At 37.4% G+C, this 27767-nt stretch overlaps 1 protein-coding gene and 1 pseudogene across 2 annotated transcripts in view; one reads left to right on the top strand and one right to left on the bottom strand.

Moving 5' to 3' along the window:
- STAM2 (signal transducing adaptor molecule 2) overlaps nt 1-27767 on the top strand; it is a 54833-nt gene that overhangs the window by 18389 nt on the left and 8677 nt on the right. Inside the window, exons 2-11 of one of the 2 annotated variants that reach the window (XM_074399694.1) lie at nt 2202-6312; nt 8684-8759; nt 8860-8958; nt 9686-9832; nt 12332-12401; nt 12965-13151; nt 19654-19748; nt 21953-22035; nt 22178-22265; nt 23268-23322. In XM_074399694.1, coding sequence (XP_074255795.1) covers nt 6275-6312; nt 8684-8759; nt 8860-8958; nt 9686-9832; nt 12332-12401; nt 12965-13151; nt 19654-19748; nt 21953-22035; nt 22178-22265; nt 23268-23322 — 938 coding nt within the window. In that variant the 5' untranslated portion in view covers nt 2202-6274. The remainder of the gene's footprint in view (nt 1-2201; nt 6313-8683; nt 8760-8859; nt 8959-9685; nt 9833-12331; nt 12402-12964; nt 13152-19653; nt 19749-21952; nt 22036-22177; nt 22266-23267; nt 23323-27767) is intronic. The other variant, XM_003921976.4, reaches the window with a different exon arrangement.
- On the bottom strand, nt 23463-23877 carry LOC120364311 (large ribosomal subunit protein eL30 pseudogene; annotated as a pseudogene).

Consider the following 27767-nt stretch of genomic DNA (forward strand, 5'->3'; position numbering starts at 1 on the left):
CCCAGGAGGGCTCTTTTAACTTTCTCCCTCTCTATGCGTTTGACACAGAATAATGTGATAAAGGGCTCCAACATTGGGCAAAGTGACATGCTATAAAAGAATGGTTTCTTAATTATAATATTTAAAATTTTCCAGGGGTTTAAAATACTCCTAAATACATAATTTAAATGTTATTTAGTTCACTTGAAAAAACGAAGTCCTTTTTGGCAGGCCATTATGAAGTCTTCAGATTTTATGCTTTTTAAAAAGAGTAATTGTGAGTCCTATATTGGTAGAGACTAAACTGTGCTTGATAGAGTATTCAAATTAGGAATTTTCCATTTTCTATGGAAATTAAATGAAACAATAGTCTAATTAGATATTTTAAAAGTTGTTGGGAGGCTTTTTCAGGCATCAGAAAGGCTCCATATTTAATGTGTTACATGACCAGAATTGGAAAAATATCATGAAAAGTTGAGTTCTAGTTGGACTAGGTAGGTATTACATGGTGTAAAATCAGACTTACCTGATTATGTATGTGTCTTTGTACTCACACACGTGCATACTAGTATAATTTGGTAATTGATGATACTGGCTTCTCAGATCAGTGAGGAAAGGATAAATTCTTATGGTGAAACTGACAAAATATTTGTAGAAATATTTTTCTGTTTCTGCCTCACACCATGTGTGAGGTTCCAGATATACTAAATGAAGTTCTAAATACACTAAAGACTTCTGTGTAAAACGGGAATAATATGCAGAAGAGAATGTGGGTGAATATTTAATCTTCCAGTAGTTCAAACAGTATGCTAAATAACACTATAAAAAGAAAAATGGAGCCAGGTGCAGTGGCTCATGCTTGTAATCCCGGCACTTTGGAGGCTAGGCGGATCACAAGGTCAAGAGATCAGGACCATCCTGGCCAACCTGGTGAAACTCTGTCTCTACTAAAAATACAAAAATTAGCTGGGCATGCTGGCACACACCTCTAGTCCCAGCTACGCAGGAAGCTGAGGCAGGATAATTGCTTGAACCTGGTAGGTGGAGGTTGCAGTGAGCCAAGATCGAGTTACTGCACTCCAGCCTGGTGACAGAGCAAGACTCCATCTCAAAAAAGAAAAAAAGAAACATGGTAGATTCTTTTATAGCAAAAACTGCATAATAAGCGAATGGGAAAGATCAACATGAAGCTGTAATATATGTGATTTGCTTTTCAGACTCAGTATATAAAGTTAGTCACTTATCTGTCTAAGAAGCTCTTAAAACACTGCCTTCCCCACTTACCCTGTCTCCTTGTTGAGACTCCCAAATGTAGAATTACTCCTCTTCAGTAAATAAGAGAACTGGAACTTCATAAGCTCACTAGTGCTGTTACCTTTTGTTGCTATGAAGTGTTGCTATTGCAGTTCGATCCTATGTAGCCCCTTAAATATTTGTCTGCTCAGCAGTGAAGCTTTCGTTGGTCCAGAACTTTACGCAGGTTAGCCAAACCATGTCCACAGATGGGCATCAGAGTTAAAGCCCTTTTAACTCTGAGCTTTGTACTCAAAAGCTCTGCTGCTGTTTCCCACCTTACACATTGTATGTACTAGGCTAATGGGATATGGAAGAGCAACCAGCATCATTCATTCAGTTATGAAACAAACATTTATTAAGCACCTACTTTATGCCCTACATACTGTTGATATGCTAAAAATAATAATAGTGAACCAAAAATTCGTGCCATGATGGTTACATTCATTCTGGGGGTGGGATGTGGTGAAAGGTGCTGGCAAAGACAGATGCTAAACAAAAAATGCTGTGAAATATCTTCAGAAAGTACTATGTACAAAATCCCGCTCTCCTAGTTATTTTATATTTTTAGTCTATGTGGGGTACCAATATGAATGATACCAATGAGTGTAACAACAAAGACAGACTGACTAGTTGATGGATTTACAACCAGTTTGCTGATAACTTCTCTATAGCTTGTTTTGGGACTTTGTGGCCACTCTGTATGTAATGGTATGTTATGCAGCTGTTAAAAATACTGGTATAGCTGTATATTTATGAACGTGGACAGATGTTTATGAGTAGAAATACATGTTAAGAAATGATACATTTAGCATAATCATAATATTAGTGGTGAATATTTTTTCTCTACCCCTAAGGTTTCCTTTGTGAGAAGGGAGTTCCATTAGTGTCACCCTGAGCCTGCCCTTTTGTTTTGTTTTGTTTTGTAGAGACAGGGGCTCACTCTGTCATCCACGTTGGAGTGTAGTGATGTGATCTTGTCACACTGCAGCCTCCACCTCTCAGATGCAAGCCATCCTCCTATCTCAGCCTCCCAAGTAGCTGGGACTACCGGCGTGTACTACCAGACCCAACTAACTTTTTTGTACTTTTTGTAGAGACAGGGTTTTACCATGTTGCCCAAGCTGGTCTTGAACTCCTGGGCTCAAGTGATCTGCTTGTCTTGGCCTACCAAGTCCTGGGATGACATGTGTATGCCACCTCACCTGGCTTGCCTTGGCTTTTTTGTTCACGTAATCTCTGGTGTGATGACACCTGATTGGTAAGTTTGAGAGTTACTGGCCTTACTTATGTCATTCTGTATAGGACCAGCTAGTCTTTCCATCACACATTTACTTCATGGAATAAGTTATACAGAGGCTTCCCCTACAGGGAGAAGCCTTTCCCTCTCTAGTGCTAAGGCATGCCCACTTCTGGGGTTTACTATTAGCAAGTTCATTTGGCCAGTATACCTAAAGCTTCTGTTAATAACAGAAGTATTACTTTATTCCCTGTTTTGTTTCTCATCTTGTTCGTAACTTAGCCAAGGAAGAAGTTTTCTGTTTTTGGGTGCTGCCTTTGTATACCTTATACTGTTTTATTTAATTTTGCATTGACTTTCATTATTTTTGCATATGTGTGTGTATACATATTTATGTGTGTGTATATATGTGTGTGTTTATAAAGTCTGGAAAGATATGCATCATAATTTTAAAAGGGTTGGTAGACTTAGGGGGTTTTTCCTTGTCTGTGCTTCTGAATTAATGGAATTTATTAGATATTTAATTAAGAAATAGTTAAGCATTTTAAGCCTCGGAAAAATATATAGTCTGCAGTCTGCTCTGACTTTCGAGAGCAATAGTCTTTTTTGCATGAGGAAAGAAGGTGAAAACCTGAGTGTGTTTTACCTGCATAGTTTGGTGCCTGGTTCTAGAACTTTCAGTAGGTAAAAATACATTACTTTTCTAAAATCCCTGGTCTATCATTACATCACATGTCAAAGCAGTTGCTTTCCATCCATCAGTATTAGGCAATTTGCCTGGCTTTTTAAAGCGAGTTCTAGCATTCAACTGAGGTTAACTGCATTGGTGTGTTTCTCTTTACTCATGAAGTATAGTTGTTTGCTAAGCCCGTTGATTTTTTTGGCTTCTTTTGATTATTTCTTGCTATTAAAAAAGAATAAATTACTCTGGATTCCTACCATTTTTCCTGATTATCAGTGTGATATTACCTGTAATTTACATATATATATATATATATATATATATATATATATATATATATGCATGCTTTGCTACATAGGTTATTCTATATTTGAAATTATAGGATATATGTAATAAAAGAGGAGAAGACATAAAATGATACAGTGTTTCTAAAGTGGTAATTTTTATATCTCCACCTCTGTATACTAGCAGAAAAAAATTGTATTCCTCGTTACTGGAATTTTGTCAAAGTTAATACAGTAAAAATGCTCCATAAGTAAATCATTATATTCCCGTCATGCTTTTTAATAGTTCACTTTAATTTTGTTTTATTTCTCACAATGCAGGCTAATTACTTGTCAATTTTTACTTTGAATCATATAATATTTTAGACCCCAAAAATATAGTGAAAATAAAATATTTTCTGGATACATACTGTACAACTTTATAAATATAATGAAGCTCCTGTATACTCTTTTGAACTCCCCCTCAAATTTGATGTTTATCATTCTTATACATGTTCATATTTTTACTACCCATATATATATCCCTAAAGAATGTAGTGTGTTTTTTGGATGTTACAAAACTTCAGGTGAAACATTCACATACTGCTGTTGGGAATGTACCATAGAATAGTTGCTTTTGAAAACTGATCATTCCTAAAAAAAATTAAACATAGAATTACCATATGACACAGCATTTCTACTCCTAGATATATGCCAAAGAGAAATGAAAACACAATGTCCACACAGAGATTTATATGTGAATGTTCATCGCAGCAATGCATTATTTATATTAGCCAAACAATTTTTAAAAATCCAAATGTTGACTGGGCATCGTGTCTCAAACTTTTAGTCTCAGCACTTTGGGATGCTGAGGCAGGTGGGTGTGATGGTGGACACCGGTAGTCCCAGCTACTTGGGAAGCTGAGGTGGGAGATCATGTGAGTCCCAGGAGATGAAGTCTGCAGTGAGTCATGATCACACCGCTGCACATCAGCCTGGGCAACAGAGTGAGACGCTGTCTCGGTAAACCAACCAATCCAGATGTTCATGAACTGGTGGATGGATAAATGTGGTATGTCTATACAATGAAATGTTATTTAGCCATAAGAAGATATGAAGTACTGATATATGCTACAACGTGGATGACCCTTGCAAACATTATACCAAACAACAGAAGCCAGACAGAAAAGGACATATATTGTATAGTCCTGTTTATATGAAGAATCCAGAATAGGTAAATCTTCAGAGACAGAAAGTAGACTAGTGGTTGCTTAGGACTGGGAATATGTGGGGAGAATGAACAGTGACTGCCAGTAGGTACAGATTTCTTTTGGAAGTGATTAAATGTTCTCAAATTAGATACTGGTGTTAGTTGTACAACTCTATGAATATGGTCAAAACATTGAATTGTACACTTAAATGTGTAAACTGTATTGATACATGAATTATAGCAATAAAGCTGTCTTTAAAAACTCATGTAAGGCTGGGCGCAGTGGCTCACGCCTGTAATCCCAGCACTTTGGGAGGCCGAGGCGGGCAGATCACGAGGTCAAGAGATCGAGACCATCCTGGTCAACATGGTGAAACCCCATCTCTACTAAAAATACAAAAATTAGCTGGGCATGGTGGCGCCTGCCTGTAATTCCAGCTACTTGGGAGGCTGAGGCAGGAGAATTGCCTGAACTCAGGAGGTGGAGGTTGCGGTGAGCTGAGATCGCGCCATTGCACTCCAGTCTGGGTAACGAGCAAAACTCCGTCTCAAAAAAAAAAAACAAAAAACTCATGTAAATATTATAAATTCTTCTGCTGCTAGCTTTTTTGACTCAGCATTATAAGCCCAAGCAAATAATATTTTGAGATTCATACATTTTTGTTCATTTAATTTTGTATCCGTCATTTCATATTCCATTGTATGAATTTAATATATTAATCAATTTTCCTTTTTGCTATTAAAAACAGTGCTTCAGGCTGGGTGCAGTGGCCTATAATCCCAACATTTGGGAGGCCAAGGAGGAGGATTCCTTGAGCCCAGGAGTTCAAGACCAGCCTGGGCAACATAGCAAGACTCTGTCGCTATTTTTTAAAAAATTACAAAACCAATGCTTTATTGGACAGTTTAGTGCATGTTTACTTGTGTAATATGCTTTCTAATTTTTTTAAGAGATAGGGGTCTTACTCTGTCACCCAGGCTGGAGTGTAGTATCATGGAGACATGATAATAGCTCACTGCAGCCTTGAACTCATGGGCTCAAGCAGTCCTCCCTTTTCAGCTTCCCAAGTAGCTAGGATTATAGGCATTTGCCACCATGCCTGGCTAATTTAAAAAAAAAAAAAAATTTTTTTTTTTTTTTTTGATTGCAGAGACAGGGTCTTACTATGTTGCCCAGGCTGGTCTTAGACTCCTGGCCTTAAACGATACTCCTGCCTTGGCCTCCCATGCCTGGGATTACAGGCATGAGCCACCATACTCAGCCCTGATGATACGTTTTTAAAGCTTTCTTCCAAATTAGAATTTGATGGGATTATTGATACTTAGTAATTTATTTAGGAGGCATTTTATTGCTTTACCTCAGGATATTTAATTTATTTAATTACACTATTTAAAATTGAAGTTAGTAGAAGTGCTTTTATCTTCTGAAGGTCATCTGTAGTTTCTTCAACAAGAGAAAAGGTAGGACTACTTAACTGTTGGGCCTTTGCTGGTATTTTAGCGTTGTATGATATGTGTCCTAATTATTGTATATCCTATGTATCCTAATATATTTTATAGAAAAGGCCACAAATGAGTACAACACTACAGAAGATTGGAGTCTTATTATGGATATATGTGACAAAGTTGGAAGTACACCTAATGGGTAAGCTGTCCAGTCATGCTCAGTGAATGTTTAGGAACTCGATAACCAGTGTTTCTTTTTGTGATGGAACTTTTTTTTTTTTTTTTTACCACAGTTGACCCTTGAACAACACAGATTTAAACTTCAAGGGTCCACTTATACACAGGTTTTCTTCTACCTCTGCCACTCCAAAGACAGCAAGACCAGCCCCTCTTCAACTCAGTAATTTTCTTAACAACTTTTTTCCTCTAGCTTACCTTATTGTAAGAATACAGTATATTATATATATGCAAAATATATGTCCATCTACTGTTTATGCTAATGGTGAGGCTTCTGGTCAAGAGTAGGCTATTAGTTGGCTGGGCATGGTGGCCCACACCTATAATCCTAGCACTTCGGGAGGCCGGGGCAAGCAGATCATTTGAGGTCGGGACTTTGAAAGCAGCCTGGCCAACATGGCAAAATGCCGTCTCTACTGAAAATACAAAAATTAGCTGGGCGTGGTAGTGGATGTCTGTAAGTCCAGCTACTCTGGAGGCTAAGACAGGAGAATCACTTGAACCTGAGAGGTGGAGGTTGCAGTGAGCCAAGATGGTGCCACTGAACTCAGCCTGGGCTGCAGAGTGAGACTGTCTCAAAAAAGCAAACAAAGACTAGGCTATTAGTAGTTAAGTTTTTGAGGAATCAAAAGTTTATTTTTAACTGCATGGGGGGTTGGTCCCCCTAACCTTCATGTAGTTCAAGGGTCAGTTGTTTTACTTTCGGGCCATAAAAGTTAAAAAAGCCCAAATGCTGGATTTATGGGATTAACTTCATCTGGAAGGAACGAATGAAAAAGAGTTCAACTCAAAAGTTCCTGTAGTAACACATAATTAAACACTTGACACAGTGGGGAGACATAATGTATAGGTGAGTTATTTAAGGAATTCCTCTGGGACTTAGATATATATGGGAACTTTTAAATAATGATGTAGATAAATAACACAATAGATAATATAACAAAAAATTCTTCAAATAATATACATAAAAATATAATAGGTAGCCTAATGAAAAAAGTTAATATGAAAAAAAGTGCTTTTGGGGAGATGTGGCAATTAGCTGAACTATGTATTAGAAATTTAAGAATGATGAAAGCATTTGTTTTAACATTAAAGCTTTTTATAGCATATTCACGTGTTTATACTTGAACCTCTTAAAATTATATGTCTTGTTAGATTTTTTTCAAGATAAGATTTTGCTGTCTGAAAGCTGAATCCGTCTTTTTTTTTTGAGACGGAGTTTCGCTCTTGTTACCCAGGCTGGAGTGCAATGGCGCGATCTCGGCTCACTGCAACCTCCGCCTCCTGGGTTCAGGCAATTCTCCTGCCTCAGCCTCCTGAGTAGCTGGGATTACAGGCACGTGCCACCATGCCCAGCTAATTTTTTGTATTTTCAGTAGAGACGGGGTTTCACCATGTTGACCAGGATGGTCTCGATCTTTTTTTTTTTTTTTTTTTTTTTTTTTTTTTTTTTGAGACGGAGTTTCGCTCTTGTTACCCAGGCTGGAGTGCAATGGCGCGATCTCAGCTCACCGCAACCTCCGCCTCCTGGGCTCAGGCAATTCTCCTGCCTCAGCCTCCTAAGTAGCTGGGATTACAGGCACGCACCACCATGCCCAGCTAACTTTTTGTATTTTTAGTAGAGACGGGGTTTCACCTTGTTGAACAGGATGGTCTCGATCTCTCGACCTCGTGATCCACCCGCCTCGGCCTCCCAAAGTGCTGGGATTACAGGCTTGAGCCACCGTGCCCGGCAGCTGAATCTGTCTTGAAGAAATGGAAAGATCTGGTATACGTCTCTTGCGTTGACGGATCTTTTGTGAAATGATTTGTCTCTTGATTTTGGAATATGCAACATTCGCAACGTGCTTTAGCCTTTGAACAAAATATTGCATAAAATCATTTTATAGATTTATTCGTTTAACAAGTGAAATTTCCAGGACTTTAATTTATTTAATATATTTTTATTTTATACTTATATTATTTTATTTTGAGACAGGATCCCACTCTGTCATCCAGGCTGGAGTTCAGTGGCATGATCACGGCTCACTGCAGCCTAAAACTACTGGGCTCAAGCAATCCTCTTGCCTGAGCCTCCTGAGTAGCTAGGAGTCCAGACACATGCCACTATGCTCAGCTAATTTTTATATTTTTTTATAGAGATGAGATCTTACTTTGTTGTCCAGGCTGGTCTCAAATTCCTGGGCTCAAGCGATCCTCCTGCCTTGGCTTCCCAAAGTGTTAGAATTACAGGTGTGAGCCATTAAATATAAAGTTATTTGGTAATAGAATACCTTATATTTTTAATGTTTGGATTAAATTTATCAATATTTAACTGTCTTTTTTTTTTTAAGAGCAAAAGATTGCCTAAAAGCCATAATGAAAAGGGTAAATCATAAGGTTCCTCATGTTGCTCTGCAGGCACTGACTGTGAGTAGAAGCCATGTTGTTATTGACCCAAATTTCAAATGTGTTTTTATTATAGTAAGTTAATATTTCAACATTTGTGTATTAATTTTTATTTTAATAGCTTCTTGGGGCATGTGTGGCAAACTGTGGAAAGATATTTCATTTAGAAGTATGTTCCCGTGATTTTGCAACAGAAGTACGTGCTGTGATTAAAAATAAGGTAAATTTTAAAAAGAGAAGAAATTTAAGTCATTAAAAAATATATAGATTGTGTGTCATAACTATGTGGTATTAATGAAGTAATTATAAGTATTACAAATGAAGTCTTTTTTAGATAAATTGAAATGAAATAAACTTCATTCTGAAATTTGATTTTTTAATTTGTAGCACCAAAAACTTCTCCACAGAGTATATATACTGTAGATAATAGCACATCGTTTTTGAGGGCTTGTAAGTAGTCATTGCTTTAAACATTTTACATATACTGTCTTGTTGAATGCTCTTAACTACCCTTGGAGCATTAGATTCTTGGAAGTTAAATTCCCTTATCATTCCTATTTTATAAATGCAAAAACTGAGTCTTAGAGAGAAGTAACTTGTCCAAGGTCATGCAGCTAGTAAGTGGGATAGCCAAGATTTACATTCAGATTACTCTGGCCCCATTCTCCAAAACATAGAGGAAATAATCCCGGAATATAAAAGATTTGTTGTCATTATAGTGAGACTTAGGAATTGGTGTTAAAAACAGTAATTTTGTATGAAACAACTACATCTTAACATGTAAATAGGCATCTATCAATTACTCAACTAGGCTAGAAATTGCTGGACTTTTGTTGATGTTCATATGATTAAAGAGAATTTCGAGAGTAATTCTCCTGGTTAAATAATTTAAGTTCGTATTTTAACTATAGATTTTTTGTTTATTTTCCTTTCCTTTTCCTTAAAAGGCACATCCTAAAGTATGTGAAAAACTGAAGTCTTTAATGGTGGAGTGGTCAGAAGAATTTCAGAAGGACCCTCAGTTTAGTCTAATATCTGCAACTATTAAATCTATGAAAGAGGAAGGAATTACTTTTCCTCCAGCGGGTTCTCAGGTGAGAGGTTTATTCAGACCCATGGTTGACCCTCTAATATTTTGAAGGTATGTGTCTTATGTAAAAACTAGGCAAAGTATGTCTTGATTATCATTTTCCACCTCTACTTCCCAAATGACTCTCTAGGATAGTACCTTACATTTAATAGACATTCCAATTTGTATGTCTATTTCTTCCACAGAATAGAACCTTGAGAAGTTAGTCACACATAAATAATGTATTTATAATGCTCCTCTAAGTCTGGAGTCATGCAAAAGGCATAGGTGTATGAGATAGTCCTTATATTAAAAAAATGTAGGCCGGGCGCGGTGGCTCAAGCCTGTAATCCCAGCACTTTGGGAGGCCGAGGAGGGTGGATCACGAGGTCAAGAGATCGAGACCATCCTGGTCAACATGGTGAAACCCCGTCTCTACTAAAAATACAAAAAAAAAAATTAGCTGGGCATGGTGGCGCGTGCCTGTAATCCCAGCTACTCGGGAGGCTGAGGCAGGAGAATTGCCTGAACCCAGGAGGTGGAGGTTGCGGTGAGCCGAGATCGCGCCATTGCACTCCAGCCTGGGTAACAAGAGCGAAACTCCATCTCAAAAAAAAAAAAAAAAAAAAAAAATGTATAGCAAATTTGAATGGTAGCTTTATACATGTGAAAAATAACTCATTTAGATTTGAAGTGGCAAATACAGGATGAGGGGAATAGACTGTATACTGTCTATCTTAATACCAAAGAGAGAGCAGTAACCACAGGTTGGAATGGTGAAGAAGATGAAGAAGTAGAATTTTGAGACTTGAATATATTAATATTTTATTAGAGAGAAGTAAAGAAGTTATGTCAGGAGATAAGTGAAATGAACAAACTAATAGAATTGAGAGGCTCCAGACTTGTTTGTTGAAGAGTGACTATGTCTAGAGTGAATGCTTTACATATAAGATGGATGGAACTGTAAGACTAGAAATGTATTTGCTGGGAGAGGGGATAGCTTTAGTAGAACTGGGATGTAGAGGTAGGGATGTTGACTCATGGAGTGGGCTGTTTTTTTAGGTCTGTGGGAGAAAAATACTGTCTCCTGGGTTTTACTCTCAGTACTTTATGCCTTCTCATTAATATTAGAATGTGGGCTAAGGAGACTATGGGAAGTACTATATTTTCTTTTATTTTAGATCATAGATTAAAGAGAAAAAATTTTTTTTGTTTTTTTGAGATGGAGTTTCGCTCTTATTGCCCAGGCTGGAGTGCAGTGGTGCAGCCTTGGCTCACTGCAACCTCCATCTCCTAGGTTCAAGCGATTCTCCTGTGTCAGCCTCCGGAGTAGCTAGGATTACAGGTGCCTGCCACCATGCCCAGCTAATTTTTTGTATTTTTAGTAGAGACAGGGTATCACCAGGTTAGCCAGGCTGGTCTTGAACTCCTGACCTCAGGCAGTCCGCCTGCTTCGGCCTCCCAAAGTGCTGTGATTACAGGAATGAGCCACCACGCCCAGCTGAAAAAAGATTCTTCACAGCTGACCAGACCTAAGGGTACAAGGTAGAATTTTGAGACAAGAGTCTTAGAAGTAGTAAAAAGGAAACATTTTTCTGTTCTGTCCTTTCTGTATATTTTTCTGAAAAATCTGTGTAAAGAACTAGTTGATGGATCAGAGTCCTGGATACCTGTCTTACATGCCATTTGTTAAATTCAAGCATGACCTTCCTTAATTCGCAGCTATGCCTAGCAGACCACTGCTATCCAGCCACGATAAGTAGTAAAAGGACTTCAGACGTATTCCTAGAACTCTACCTCTTTTCTCTGTCCCCACTTCTCTCTCTTCAGTAATGATCATGAATTCTTGCTGGCACTTCTCATGTAGCTGCACTCCTGTAGCAGTAGAGCTCTCCTCACTAAGAGACCTTGGACAATTGAAATCAGGAATATAATAAGAGTCATATTTTTTAATTCTATAAATATTTAAGTACTCTATGCCAAGTTTTGTTAGATTTATGCAAAATCTAAGCCAGTTTGAGCCCTGTGTGAGTTTATAATGTTTTCTTGAAAATTCTGATGCTTTTAGTATTTGAAAACAATTACTTGAAATTATCATAAAGAACTTCACTTCTAGACCAGTCATGGTGGCTCATGCCTATAATCTTAGCACTTTGGGAGGCTGAGACAGAGGATCACTTGAGGCTAAGAGTTCCAGATCAGCCTGGGAAACATAGTGAGATCATGTCTCTACAAAAAATAAAAATTAGCCGGGTGTGGTGGCCTGCACCTGTACTTCTGGCTACCCAGGAGGCTGAGGTTACAGTGATCACTTGAACCCAGGAGTTAGAGGTTACAGTGAGCTATGACTGTGCCATGCACCCCAGCCTGGCTGACAGAGTGAGACCTTGTCTCAAAAAGGAACTTCACTTTTAAATGAAACTCAGTTGTATCAGAATTTTTAAAAATTTAACATCTGCAAGTAATTGTAGAGCTGTATTTTGTTTGAAAAGATAGCTTGTTCATTTTACTCATGCATTTACAGACTGTCTCAGCTGCTGCCAAGAATGGTACGTCATTGAACAAAAACAAAGAGGATGAAGACATAGCTAAAGGTAAATTATCAAGCATATGTAATTTAGTGTTGCTTAAAATACCTTTGCCAGAACATTGTTTTGAAATAAAAATGGTAATAAAACTGGTATACTTTTATTTTTCCCTAAAATCTGAAAACTAGTAGCATCCAAAAAGTGAGGAAAACAAATGACACGCTATCATTAATTCATTATCTTTTTCAATAATACATATTTGATGTGCTACCTTTGGAGAGATTACATTTCACCTTTTCTTTAATGCCAAAGTTATGAGTCAAGCACAGAAATATGTTCATGGCTTATCCTATATGGAAAGCTACCCATATTATAATGTCACAATCTGTTTGCTGTAAAAATAATAACTGCTGTATATGACAGACCATGATAATAAGGAAAGAACAAAAAACTTTATTTTAAAAATGTCATGGTTCTCTGCCCTGCCCCACCCTCCGGAAAGTTAACTGTGGCATGTAATTAGACAAATAAAATACTTGATTTATTCTTATTAAATTTTACATTGTCATCTAATGTTTATTTTATCAAAACTAATTTTAGTTTCTTTGCATTTTAATTTTTGAAACTAGCTATTGAATTATCACTGCAAGAGCAGAAACAGCAACACACAGAAACAAAATCCTTATATCCATCTGCAGAAATTCAGTTAAATAATAAGGTTGTACGGAAAGTGAGAGCTTTATATGATTTTGAAGCTGTTGAGGACAATGAACTCACCTTTAAACATGGTGAAATAATTATTGTTTTGGATGACAGGTATGTTTTAAATCTTTATGGGAAGTTTTAAAGTATAATATTCTTAATTTAGAATCCAGAGTATTCAGTTGTTGATGACCACAATTGGGAAACATGTAAATATTCAGTCACTTGAATAAGTGTACCTTGGCAGTTGGGTGTACCAAAATTACTGGCAGAAAAACTTTAGAAAGAATATAGCTATATACCCTTGATTAAAGCAGCCAAAAGCTGTACTTGGCTCTTCCCCAATTCTTAATCTACTACTGTACTCTCTTCACAATTTCTCTACCATTTAAAGCTGTCATAAAAAATAGATCAATCTCTGTTGAGCTTAATACTGTTCTGTACGTTTAAAAGAAAATCATGAAATTTAGCAAGAGTGAGAAGTAAGCTTGTTGCTATGAACAGAGATTGCGGATGTATTTGGTATCCATTATAAATAATTTAGTAAGTTATTTATAACACAGTAGTATATTTCTAGTATATTTTTAAATAAAAGGGATAAGTAATGGTTTTAGTTTGCTGTGGTAAATATTTAGTGAGAAAATGTTACGTAATCTACTATGTACAATGAATAACAAATGAGGACACAGTTCTGTCTTCATAAAATCTAGAATAAAGTAAGAGAGTTAAAATTACAACATAGACAATTGTATAGAAGGCAGAATGTGGTGAATGCCATAAAAGAGGTGCTGTTGGGGACCAGATAGCAGATTTACACGTGGTGCAAGCATCTGGCAAAGAAGACTTATCCTGGGGCTCCATTTCAGGTGTGTATCTTGATTGGTTCAGATAAGACAAAAAATTTTGCAAGAAATTGAAGATGGGAAAAGGAATGTCTCTTAGGCAATCAGGATAGTACCATCTTCACTTAAATAAAAAAATTTTTTTTTTTTTTTTGAGACGGAGTTTTGCTCTTGTTACCCAGGCTGGAGTGCAATGGCGCGATCTCAGCTCACCACAACCTCCGCCTCCTGGGTTCAGGCAATTCTCCTGCCTTGGCCTCCTTAGTAGCTGGGATTACAGGCATGCGCCACCATGCCCAGGTAATTTTTTTGTATTTTGAGTAGAGACGGGGTTTCACCATGTTGACCAGGATGGTCTCAATCTCTTGACCTCGTGATCCACCCTCCTCGGCCTCCCAAAGTGCTGGGATTACAGGCTTGAGCCACCGTGCCCAGCCGAAAAATGTTTTAAGTAATCATTTGGAGTGGAACACCATGATTCCTGAAGGAGAATAGATAGAAATACAGATGCTTGTCAACTTACAGTTGGGCAAAATCATGGAACACAAAACCTATTTTTTAATAAAGTATTGAATATCTCATGTAACATATTGAATACTGCACTGAAAGTAAAAACCAGAATGGTTTATGTGTACCTGAGTGTGTATCACTTTTACACCATCGTAAGTCATGCCATCATGAGTTGGAGACTATCTGTAAAGGCAGAGAGAGAATGTGAGCTCTGAACACTGACAGTCTGAAGTGTCAGGCTTAGGAGTGTCTTTTAGAGTACTTACAAAAGAACTTAGGTTTACAGTTTTGATACTCTTGCACAACAATGAAGTTAAAGATATTTATAAAATAGCCTGGGCACATGGCTCATGCCTGTAATTCCAGCACTTTGGGAGGCTGAGGTGGGCAAATCATGAGGTCAGTAGTTCAAGGCCAGCCCAGCCAGTATGGTGAAACCCTGTATCTACTAAAAAAAAAATAAGAAAATTAGCTGGGTGTGGTGGCATGCACCTGTAGTCCCAGCTGCTCAAGAAGCTGAGGCAGAAGTCCTTGAACCTGGGAGGCAGAGGTTGCAGTGAGCCAAGATTGTGGCACTGTACTCCAGCCTGGGTGACAGAGTGAGACTCCACCTCAAAAAATAAAAAAATAAAAAAAGATATTTATAAAATAAATAGAAACAAAATGAGGAGTTTTGTCTAAGATTCTAATTTAGAGCATTACTTTTTTTTTTTTTTTTTGAGACGGAGTTTCGCTCTTGTTACCCAGGATGGAGTGCAATGGCGTGATCTCGGCTCACCACAACCTCCGCCTCCTGGGTTCGGGCAATTCTCCTGCCTCAGCCTCCTGAGTAGCTGGGATTATAGGCACGCACCACCATGCCCAGCTAATTTTTTGTATTTTTAGTAGAGATGGGGTTTCACCATGTTGACCAGGATGGTCTCGATCTCTCGACCTTGTGATCCACCCGCCTCGGCCTCCCAAAGTGCTGGGATTATAGGCTTGAGCCACCGCGCCCGGCCTTAGAGCATTACTTTTATATAACAAAATTTTCTGAAATAAATTGCTGCTCACAAGACAATTTTTAGTTAAGATTTATAACTGTAAAAAAGAAGTTTTTTATGTTTGTAATTGCTAAGAGAATTCAACATGAATATGATGGAATATGTGGTCAGTTGCTGTCATTTTGATGATAGGACACCCCAATCTTACAGTAAGCATGCTTATGTATAAAATATTGTCATTCTAGGTGATTGGTAATCACTAGTAGGATTTTAAACACAAATGCAAACTTGTGTGCTAAAGTTAAATGACAGTCTTCCATTAAAAGGAAGTCATCCAGAAAATGACTCTATTCGTCATTTTTGTTTTTATGGAATTTAAAGCATAAAATTTTCACACATAGATGTCCCTTGAAAATATATCATTCTTAGATCTGTTTAAGAGCCATTGAGCAGATAGAAAAGGTACACATTTCCTATTTGTTTATTTATTTTTTGAAACAGAGTCTTGCTCTGTCGCCCAGGTTGGAGTGCACTGGCTCACTGCAACCCCCACCTCCCAGGTTCAAACGATTCTCCCGCCTCAGCCTCCCGAGTAGCTGGCAATACAGGCGTGTACCACCACACCTGGCTAATTTTTTGTATTTTTAGTAAAGACAGGGTTTCACTATATTGGCCAGGCTGGTCTCGAACTCCTGGCCTCAAGTGATCCACCCACCTCGACCTCCCAAAGTGCTGGGATTACAGGCGTAAGCCGCTGTGCCTGGCCCACTCTGTGTTTTCTGTGTACCGTTTCAAATAATCAAGTGGAATTCTTGCAGTTCCAAAAATGCCATTTTCTGCTTAGACCTCCATTGTACCTTTGGTTCTGTCTGCTTGGAAAGCCCTGCTGAAGGAGGTAAAAGCATTTAGAAAAGAAAAAGAACTTTACTTTTCAAGGACAGTTTGCAAGGGAGTCCAGGCTTTTAAAGTTGCCTCCCCATATTAAAAAATAAAGCAGTTATTTTAAGGAAAAGACCCCTACAAGATTACCAGATTTTTCCAGGTTTACAATTTATATTTTCATGGTAGAGACAGCAGTTTCCTTACAAGACTGTTATATCCATAAAGGACATCACTACCCCAGCCATTGTCATTGCACAAGTTAGTGAGTACTTTTTGTTAAGAAGTCAGTAGTTAAAAGGAAAGGCTCAAGTTTTCATGTACTTTGAGACCTAAAACTAAAGTTAAGAAGTCAGTAGTTCAAAGGAAAGGCTCAAGTTTTCATGTACTTTGAGACTTAAAACTAAATATGTTGACGTTTTTTGTTTTATCTCAGAGTGCAGAGCTTTTTGTTTCTTTGTGCCTTGTTTTCTTGCTTATTTATAATGGCAGGAGGGCAAAATGTCATTTTTATTTCCATAGCTGTAATTTTCTTTTTTTCCTGGTGAGTGCCTACTTGACCTTCAAAACCTATGTCAGATTTTATATCCTCTGAGAAGCCTTTAAACCTTTCCCTGCTTTTTAGTTCCCAGTAGAGTTAGCAGTTCCCTTCTTTGAACTCTGAACATATATAATAGCATTTCTCTTACTGTATTTTGATATGTAGCTCATCTCTTTCTAGTGCTCATAAATGAAATGATGTTTCATAATCATAGAAATTAATTCATTCCTAAGACTCATACTTAAGAATGGCTGTTCAGTAAGTCAGATTTTTGGAAAGGAATTGATAAAAGTACCATTATTTCCAGATACTATGATTTTCTGTATAGAAAGTTCCAGAGTCCAATGGACAAATGATTAAAAGTGGTAGGAGTTCATCAGGGTTGTTGGATACAAGCTTAACATACAAAACTCAGTAGTACGCTTTAATCACAACTGTTTAGAAAATGTAGTAGGAAAGCAAATCATTCTCAGTAGTAACAAAAAATATATAAATAATCTAGAAATGAATAAGCCTAACAAAGATATATAATGCCTTTATGGATTAAATCTTAAAATTATTTGAAAGCCATAAAAGAATATAAATATGTATTTACATTTTATGTATTTATATAAATGTAAATGGAGAAAGATAACATGTTCATAGGGAAGAACCTTAATATTATAAAGATTTCCATTTTCTTATATTATTGCATAAAATCACTGCATTTCTAGTTCAATTCCCAACAGGACTTTTTCCCCAGAGAACTTATAAAGTAGTTTAATATTAATGTGGAAATGAAGTTATGCAATAAATAAGAAAGAGTAACATAGAAAGGGTATTTTCTCTAACAGGCATTAAGGTACATTAACAAGATGTAGAAAATAGATATTGGACGCTGCAACAGAATGGAATTTAGAAATAGGCTAGTGAACAGATTACTGTTTGAAAGGCAGGGTATTAAAAATTAGTAGAAAAAGTGATGGACTGTTTAATAAATTTTGTTGTGATGAATGGCTCTTTTTATAGTACAGATAAAATTGGGTCAGTTTCACATAGTATATAAAATTTCATTCCAAATGAATTAAAAATCTAAACATGGGAGAGGGAAAAAAGAAACCCTAAAGCTACAGTTAAGTATATAGGAGGATAGATGTTAGGAGTTCAGGGGTAGAAAAAGGTAAAAGTATAAGCCATAAAAGATTGCCAAATGTGATTGCAAAGGGGGAAAAAAAACCACTGTAGAATTAAACCATAAACATATGCTGAAAGACAGTGACAGTCTAGAAGAAGGTATTTGCATAATTCAGACAAACAGTTGCTATCCAAAGTATATAAAGAACTTATACAGGTCCCAGGAGAAAAAGAAACATGGGCAAAAAATATGAACAGGCAGTTTACAGAAAAGACAATCTGAATAGCTAGCAAGCACAAGTAGATGCTTGCAAATGCATACAATGAAATACGATTTCTCGGGGGCCACAGTGGCTCAGGCCAGTTGTCCTGGTGCTTGGGGAGGCGAGGCTACACATTTGAGGCCAGCCTGGGCAACATAAAAACCTCTCATTCATTTAAAAAAAAAAAAAAAAAAAAGGATTTCTCTTCTTTCTATCAACTATTAGTTATGAATAAGCCCAGAGAAATTGTTGCATGTATACCCTCAAGTCTAGGATGATCATTACCTTAGTCTTTATAATGATGAAAGACTGGAATCAACCTAAATGTCCATCTTTACAGGAATGGATAAATATGGCCTTTTGTATGATAGAATTTTAATTTAAAAGCAATAAGCAAAATCTGAAAGTATTAATATATAAAATTAAAACAATCTGTATGAATTAGCATCTATATCTGCCTGTTTCTATATGGAGTTGGCTATAGATATGTGTAAAAGAACAAAAAACAGACTTAACAAGAAAGCTACCGACTTTATTGTGGTAGTATGGTGAGATGGATGTGGCGTTGGGATTTGGGGTTATTAATAAAGGGCACTTAAGTGTTTTATGTTTACTTTTTTATTTTTTTATTTTATTTTATTTTATTTTTTTTTTGAGACAGAGTCTCACTGTCTTCCAGGCTGGAGTTCAGTGGCATGATCTCAGCTTACTGTAACCTCTGCCTCCTGGGTTCAAGCAATTCTCATGCTTCAGCCTCCTGAGTAACTGAGATTACAGGTTCCTACCACCACATCATGCTGATTTTTCTATTTTTAGTAGAGACAGGGTTTTGCCATGTTGGCCATGCTAGTGTCAAACTCCTGACCTCAGGTGATCCATCCACCTCAGCCTCCCAAAGTGCTGGGATTACCGGCATGAACCACCAAGGATGACCTTACTTTCTTAAAGCCCAGAATCAAATATGATGAATTGCTAATTGGTTCTAATATTTTTGTTTTTTGAGACACAGCCTTGCTGTGTTGCCCAGGCTGGAGTACAGTAGCAAGATCTCAGCTCACTGCAGCCTCCTCCTCCTGGGTTCAAACAATTTTTCTGCCTCAGTCTCCCAAGAAGCTGGACTACAGGCATGCACCACCACGCCTGGGTAATTTTTGTATTCTTAGTAGAGCTGAGGTTTCACCATGTTGGCCAGGCTGGTCTCAAACTTTTGACCTCAGGTGATCCTCCTACCTCGGCCTCCCAAAGTGCTGGGATTACAGGTGTGAGCCACCGTGCCTGGTGGCTCTAAGTTTAGAAACAGGGATGTGGATATTTGTTTTACTTATACTTTTAAATATTATTTATTAAATTTAAGAAAAATGAATTATAGCTGCATGTAAACTAATATATTCAAAGGAGGCTAAATTTAATTTTTATTTTAATTCCTCTTTGCTATTGTATGAAAATTTGGAGGAACAAATGATACTTTTTGCACTGTATTTTTAGTGATGCCAATTGGTGGAAAGGAGAAAATCACAGAGGAATAGGACTCTTCCCATCCAATTTTGTAACAACTAATTTAAACATAGAGTCTGAGGCAGGTAAGTTAAATCTTAGAGAAGGTTAGAGCTATTTAAGTTTTTTTCACTTAAATTTTATGATTTGGTTTTGGATGTAGACGGGCATTTAACTTTTGTTTTAAATCATTTATTTATAGGCGTGACAAGCTAACCTCCCTTTTAACCAAATTAAGGGGTTAATTTAGCCCATGTCAATCCCAAAAATTATTTCCTTTTATTTGAAATCCTCTTGAGAGTTCCCATACATAGTTAAATGTCAGGCATAAAATAATACGTGACCATGCGGGTATTTAAATCAACCTAACTATATAGTGTAAAAGGCAGTTCTTAACTCTTCTGTTCAAAGAGTGTTTTGATTTGTTACCGAACCACAGTGGCAAAGGGAGAGTGGTGTGGGGATCTTGTGGTTGGCAAGTGCCAAGTATGATTACTGGGGTTAGGAGTACTCCTCAGTTTTAGACCTTTCCTCACCTTGATTTGATCCTAGGGAGCCTGAAACAATAATAAAGTAATCAAGCCACTAAGGTTCCTGGTTCAGATCTGCTGAACTTTTAATCAGTCTGCTTTTTAGCCATTGTCAACTATACTGAAAAAGCATGCCATTTGATATTCAGGTAGGGAGGTGGGGGGATCTGAGTGTAAAGGAGCAGCTCATAATAATATTAATGATGATAATCAGAAATAGTTACTGGTTTTTGAGCACTTATTATTTGTCAGGCATTGTGCTAAGTCATTTGTACTATTGCATTTCAATCTCACAGCTGTGAAATAGCTGCTTCTGTTGCCCTGTCTTACAGATAAGGACAATGAGGCTGAGAGGTTGTGTTTCTAGTAAGTGATTGAGGCAGGATTGTAAAGTCGGTCAGTCTGACCTTACACTGACTCACTGAGGGATATATCAGTGGTAATCCTTGCCAGTTCAGGAGAAAGAACTTGAAATGAAAGCATTGTGCATCATGTGTTAACATTGTCTTTGTATGTCTAGAGGCATACATTCAGAAAAGTCGTGGAGGGCGATACTTACTGATTTGAATGTAGGGTACTTTGCCATTATTTATAGTTTTATTCCTCTTATCTGACTCTGTAGGAATACTGGAGACACCTTTAAAAAAGTTTATGGACCATGCTTAGGGGATTCTGTATAGCAATTTCCTTTTGGCATAGGCTGGAGACTGTTGAAAGGAAAAAATATTTTGGGTTTTCAGTTTATCCTTGTGTTATGCTGACTTCTGTTTTTTTGAAAGTTAGCCAAATATTTGAAATAAATGGCTAACAGTTGGGATTTACAATTGTTGGGCTACGTAGGGTTTTTGTTGTAATTTTATTTTTACCGAAATTTACTTTGTTAAAAAAGAGTACAAAATTTACTTTGTCAAAATAGAGTACAAAATTTACTTTGTCAAAATAGAGTTTGTATATTTGTTAATTTTTTTTCAACCTTCTCTTCTTGAAAAACTTCTTTATTTAGTGTTGTTTTGACTTTTTTTTTGAGACGGAATCTTACTCTGTTGCCTGGGCTGGAATGCAGGCAATTATTGTGCCTCAGCCTCCCAAGTAGCACAAGCACATGCCACCACACCCGGCTAATTTTTTGTATTTTAGTAGAGATGGGGTTTCACCGTGTTGCCAGGCTGGTCTTGAACTTCTGAGCTTAGGCAGTCCACCCTCCTCAGCCTCTCAGAGTGCTAGTATTATGGGTGTGAGCCACTGCACCTGGCCTTGTTTTAACTATTATCGAAGTTAGTGTAAAGTAAGTTTAATTTTTTGTTCGTATAGGAAATATTTTTTTAATAGAAGGGAAGAGTGTAGAAGAAACTCATAGATGTAACTATGAAATTAGCTAGATAATAATCTGCTCTCATATATTTATTCACCCCATTGGTGGCACTCAATTTTCAGGAAAATACCTAAAATGTCAGCTGCTGTTAATATTGTATACTTACTCCACTAGAATTTTAAGTTCCATGGGGTTAGGGATTCTTTCTGTTTTATTCACTGGTGTATGTATAAATGCCTAGAACAATGCCTGGCACATAATAAGTACTAAATAAATGTTTGTGAAATAAAGGACCAAATTTATGTAATAACATTGATTATAAAATGTGGTGAATATATAAAGGGCCTCCATTTTTTTTTCTTATGGACAATCATAGGCCACTTATAAATTAATGACTAAAATTATTGAGTAAATGCTGGGGAACTTAAAGTTTACTTTGTTTCTATAGCGGCTGTGGACAAATTGAATGTAATTGATGATGATGTGGAGGAAATTAAGAAATCAGAGCCTGAGCCTGTTTATATAGATGAGGTAGAGTCCTTCTTTTGTTTAATAGTTAAACTGCCAAGACAATTTAAATGTACTGTCTTTGAGATTGCTTGGAAAGAGTAATTTAATATTCACTGAAGTTAAAACTCTTGAGTTTTTAAAAAATGTCCTATTCCTTTTTTAGGATAAGATGGATAGAGCCCTGCAGGTACTTCAGAGTATAGATCCAACAGATTCGAAACCAGACTCCCAAGACCTTTTGGATTTAGAAGGTACTTAATGAATATTAGATACTATTTTAATATTATGTCATATTTTAGCTATTTATAATGTCTTCAGTTTCTTCTGCCTTGTGTTAACTTTTAGAAGTTAGAAATCTCTGGTGGGGAACAGACTAGTACAGTAAAATAGTGAAAGTATTACTTGGAAGGTATTGTCATAAACCTGCAAATCCTTTTCATAAAGGAAGTCTTTGTATTTCTTTACCCCTAGTAAAATTGGCTGAAGAGTTTTGCAGTCTGAAAAAGGACAGAATTAAAAACAACAGCATATTAAATTGAGTCAAAATGTTTAAAATGTTTATTCCTGTTTAATTTTCTGGTATTATGAATTTAAAGGACAAAATTATACATGATCATTGTTAACTTCATAACTTAGTCACTTGATGTATGGTGATATGTTTTTTAGTCTCTAAAATATGTGAAAATAATTAAAACATGTTTTTAAAAAAATCCTTTGGTAGAAAAATCTCTGGTAAATGAACAATTATTCTTAAATCTTTTTATAGAAGAAACATCTGGTTATGAATATAGAATTATATTGTGCTCTTCATTGTATCAGTGTTCACATTGGGAAACACACAGTATGCTTCATCTTGAAATGTCTTAAATAAATTAACAATCTTCATATCTGATGGGCAAATGGTTACATAGTTTATACACTGTGGCTTAAATTTGTTTTAGTTAACTAATCATAGTTTTCTAGATGTCTTTAAGATTTTGGGATAACTCCAGATTTCACAGTGTGTCAACTTAGGTAATAGTTTCAAGAAAACGTAATATTTTAATATTATTAAATATTGCTTTTGATCTTGCTTTTAGTCACATGATAGTAATATGTAGCAGTAATGCTGAATTGTAGTCTTTCTCTAGCATGAGCTTGATCTCTATGTATTATTCATAGTATTGTATATTGGTTCTCTATTGTTAAAAATTGTTCAAATTGGCTTAAAGCGGATTAAGTTTCTGTATTTCTAAGTATTTTTGTATTTACAGATATCTGCCAGCAGATGGGTCCAATGATAGATGAAAAACTTGAAGAGATTGATAGGTGAGATTTTTTGTGCAAGGAATAATAAGTATAGTTTTGGAGGGTTCACTTGTTTTTGGCAAACAGTAAAGTAGGGAAAGTTTTTGTGGAACTGTACAATTCATGGAAATTATTTTCCAGTTTCCCAGACTCTTACAAACTTATAGCAAGGTGGTGCTTTTTATTTTTGTTTTTCTAAAAAACAAGCTCTGACAAGTGTTATTAAAGACAGATTTTGCATGGCTTACTTTTTCACCAGTCTGTTCTAGCATGCTTCCAGTGATATTAGAACTGCCTGGATCAGTGATAGCCAGTATGCATACTCTCTAGTATTTTCTGCATGCTGTACCCATCATTGCACTGTAGTGATGGACAGCAGTTTTGGCCACCATCAAAACTCTATTTCAGATTTCCTTAAAGCTAGACAATCTTAGTGAGGATGGCCAATTTTGCTTTGTCTTATCTGATCATCTTCAGAGTGTGCTTTTACCCTAGCACATACTTTCTACTTTTCATAACAAATTGGAGCCTAGAGTTGATCAGCTCCACTGACTTTTTCATTTTCTTTGCGGCCATCTGCCTTAGGTCCAGGATGGCCCCCAACTAAGAGCAGCTGCCAAGATGGCCGGGAGCCTGGTGCTTTTTATTGAGATAACTGTTTTGATTTTCCTATGGCAAAACAGTATATTTAGAATTGTGGACTCTTGGTCTTAATGCACCAGCCTTTATTTCTAACTTGGGCTGGAATTAAAGGGATAATGTATAGTAAAGAATAAAGTGAATAGATAAGAAAATTAGAACAGGAATCCTAAGCAAGAATTGAATTCTTTTTTTTTTTTTTGAAACAGAGTTGCACTCTGTCACCCAGGCTGGAGTGCAGTGGTGCAATCTTCATGGCTCACTGCAACTTCTACCTCTCGGGTTCAAGAAATTCTCCTGCCTCAGGCTCCTGAATAGCTAGGATTACAGGGGTGCACCACCATTCCTGGCTAATTTTTGTGTTTTTAGTAGACATAGGGTTTCACTATGTTGGCCAGGCTGGTCTCCAACTCCTGACCTCATAATCCACCCACCTTGGCCTCCCAGAGTGCTGGGATTACAGGCATGAGCCACCGTGCCCAGCCAAGACTTGAATTCTAATGTGATGAGAAGTGGTACTTAGAAAAATTTCAAAAGAAAATTCTCTAGTGTTTGTGAAGCTAAATCACACCTTTTCTTCTCATTTCTTGTATTTCTTTGTTTCTATTACTCTTTTAATTTTGTCTTACGTAGTTTTCTTTTTCTTTTTTTTTGAGATAGAGTCTCACTCTGTCACCCAGGCTGGAGTGCAGTGGCACGATCTTGGCTCACAGCAGCCTCCACCTCCTACGTTCAAGCAGTTCTCTGCTTCAGCCTCCCAAGTAGCTGGGATTACAGGCACCCGCCACCATGCCTGGCTAATTTTTGTATTTTTAGTAGAGACAGGGTTTTCTTGGCCAGGCTGATCTTGAACTCCTGACCTCATGATCCACCCGCCTTAGCCTCCCAAAGTGCTGAGATTACAGATGTGAGCCGGCCTATTTTTCTTTTTTTAAAAGTATTATTGTTTTTGAAAACAGGTTCTCTGTTGCTCAGGCCCAAGGGATCCTCCTCCCTCACCCTCCCTAGTAACTACAGGTGTGTGCCACCACACTCAGGTTTTTTTTTTTTTTTTTTTTTTTTTAAAGATAGGGTGTTAGTAAGCTGCCCAGGCTGGTCTCAAACTCCTGGCCTCAAGTGATCTTCGTGCCTCAGCCTCCTACCTTGTCTGGCCCTTATTGTTCTTTAAAAATGGGAGCAACACTGAAGGATGGACTATCAGGATTTTGAGCTTTTAACTTGGTTCTGCTCCCTTATTTCTCACCTCTCTATCTGAAGTCAGAGAGAGAAGCCATAGTGAATTGAAAACAAGGGATAGGGCTTAGTATTTCATCGTCATCCCTTTCTAACCATATTTATTGAATTAATATATAAACAACACAAGAAGAAGGGATTAGATAGGGCCAAAATAAGAAGGAGAATAGAAACTGCTTCTCTTCTACCTCCACCAGAGAAGTACAGTAGCAGCAGCAAGACTTTTCCTAGTCACCAAAGATTGTCATCTTTGTTCCAGGGGGCATTTTAAAAATAAATTTATTGTGTTTTCTAAAGAAATGAAAAATCCATGTGGCAGTTGACAGTTTTGCCATATTTTAGAGAAAGCATTAAGTATCTATTTACACAGCTACTTTGTTTCAATACAGGGATGTTAATGGTTAATGGCTAAACAACTGGAAAAGATTCAAAAATATTATCATAGATGAGGCTAAGAATACAATTATTAGGAACTTTTCTGGAGCTAAAAAATAGTTCTTTTTCTTTTTGAGATGGATTCTCGCTCTGTTGCAGTGGCATGATCTCAGCTCACTGCCATCTCCGCCTCCCAGGTTCAAGTAATTCTCCTGCCTCAGGCTCCAGAGTAGCTGGGACTATAGGCAAGGCACCACCATACCTGACTAATTTTTGTAATTTTAGTGGAGACGGGATTTCATCATGCTGTCCAGGCTGGTCTCAAATTCCTGACCTCATGATCCACCTGCCTCGGCCTCCCAAAGCATTAGGATTACAGGAGTGAGCCACCAGGCCTGGCCTTTTTTGTTTTTTATAGAGGGAGTCTCAGTCTGTCAACCAGGCTAGAGTGCAGTGGCATCACGTTGGCTCACTGAAACCTTGGTCCCCTGCCTCAGCCTCCTGATAGCTGGGATTACAGGCACCCGACCACCGTGCCCAGCTAATTTTTATATTTTTAGTAGAGATGGGGTTTCACCATGTTGGCCAACCTGATCTCGGACTCCTGACCTCAGGTGATCTGCCTGCCTCGACCTCCCAGAGTGCTGGGATTACAGGCACGAGCCACCATGCCTGGCCAATAGTCCATATTCTTTAACACAGCAATTTCAAGCCCATACTAAATACGTAGGGATAGATGCAAAGATTTAGCTTTTAAGATACTCAGTAACAGTGTTATTTATGACATCACAATTGGAAGTAACAATAATGTCTTTCATTATGAGATTGATTTACCAGTCATCCCTTGTTGTCCATGGGGGATTGGTTCCAGGACCTCCCAAGGATACCAAAATCTGCAGATCCTTAAGTCTCTGAAATGAAATGGTATAGTATTTGCATATAACATTTGCACATCCTTTTATATACTTTAAATGATCTCTAGGTTACTTATAATACCTAACACATTGTAAAGGCTATATAAATACTTGTTATGCTGTATGGTCTAGATAATAATGACATGTACATGTTTAGTTCAGACACAATTTTTTTTTTTTTTGTATTTTCAATTTGAAGTTGGTTGAGTGCGCTGGTACAGAACACATGGACATGGAGGGCTGAGTGTATGTCCACACATTCTACAATTAAAATCATTGTCCTTGATAATTATTCCTTGATATGAACAAATATCATAATATATAAGGAAAAAAGTCAGGAGCTGCGACAGTTTAATCTTATTTTTTGTTGATAAAAAGAATTTTGTTAAAGGAAAAGATATAGAAGAATTAGAAGTCAGAGTGAGGCTGCCAGTATTGGGGCTCACACCTATAATCCCAGCATTTCAGGAGGCTGAAGTGGGAGGATCGTCTGAGCCCAGGAATTTGAGACCAGCTTGGGCAATATAGTGAGACCCCATTTCTACAAAAAAAAGTTTTAAGCCATTAGCCGAGCTTGGTGGTGTGCACCCATAGTCCCAGCTCCTCAGGAGGCTGAGGTGGGAAGATTACTTGAGCTTGGGAGGTCAGGGAGGCTTTGGTGAGCCACGATTGCACCACTGGACTCCAGTCTGGGTGACACAATGAGATCCTGTCCCAAAAGAAAAAAAAATCAAAGTGACCGTTGTGACATTAGTTAATTTTTTGAGTGAGAATTCAACCATTAACCAGTTTTCTTACCAGTTTCGGTTTTTGAATAGGCCAACTGGCACTTTTTCTTGTTCCATGGCCACAGCTGCAGATGCAGCTTCTCTTCTGGGAAATGTTTCCTGTGCGTCAACAAATTCTTACTATTATTTACCCTTGTGAAGTATTCAGACATCTGATTGGTTACAAAAAGCTTTTTGCAACCAATCAGAGGCTAGGGTGAAGTTACAAAGTTGTATTTCTATGCAAATGAAATACACAGTCCACCCACAGTCCGTCTGATTGGTTGTAGCAGCCATTCAGAGACTTGGTTGTGGACAACAACCATTCCGAGGCTGAAGTTACAAAGTTGCAAATGAGGACTGGACCTGGGATCAGTCGGATTTTTTTCCAACAGCCAATTTACCATTGTGGCCGGGGGTTTGCAAAGGGTGTATCTTTCCTAGGTGTGGAAAGTTTGGGTTAGTTTTCCTTTCAATTTAGTTATAGGAAGTCAGCATGAGACAGCCTTAGGTTTCCTGCCTCTAGACCCTATTCTCC

This window comes from Saimiri boliviensis, chromosome 5, assembly GCF_048565385.1.
Source record: "Saimiri boliviensis isolate mSaiBol1 chromosome 5, mSaiBol1.pri, whole genome shotgun sequence".
NCBI lineage: Eukaryota > Metazoa > Chordata > Mammalia > Primates > Cebidae > Saimiri > Saimiri boliviensis.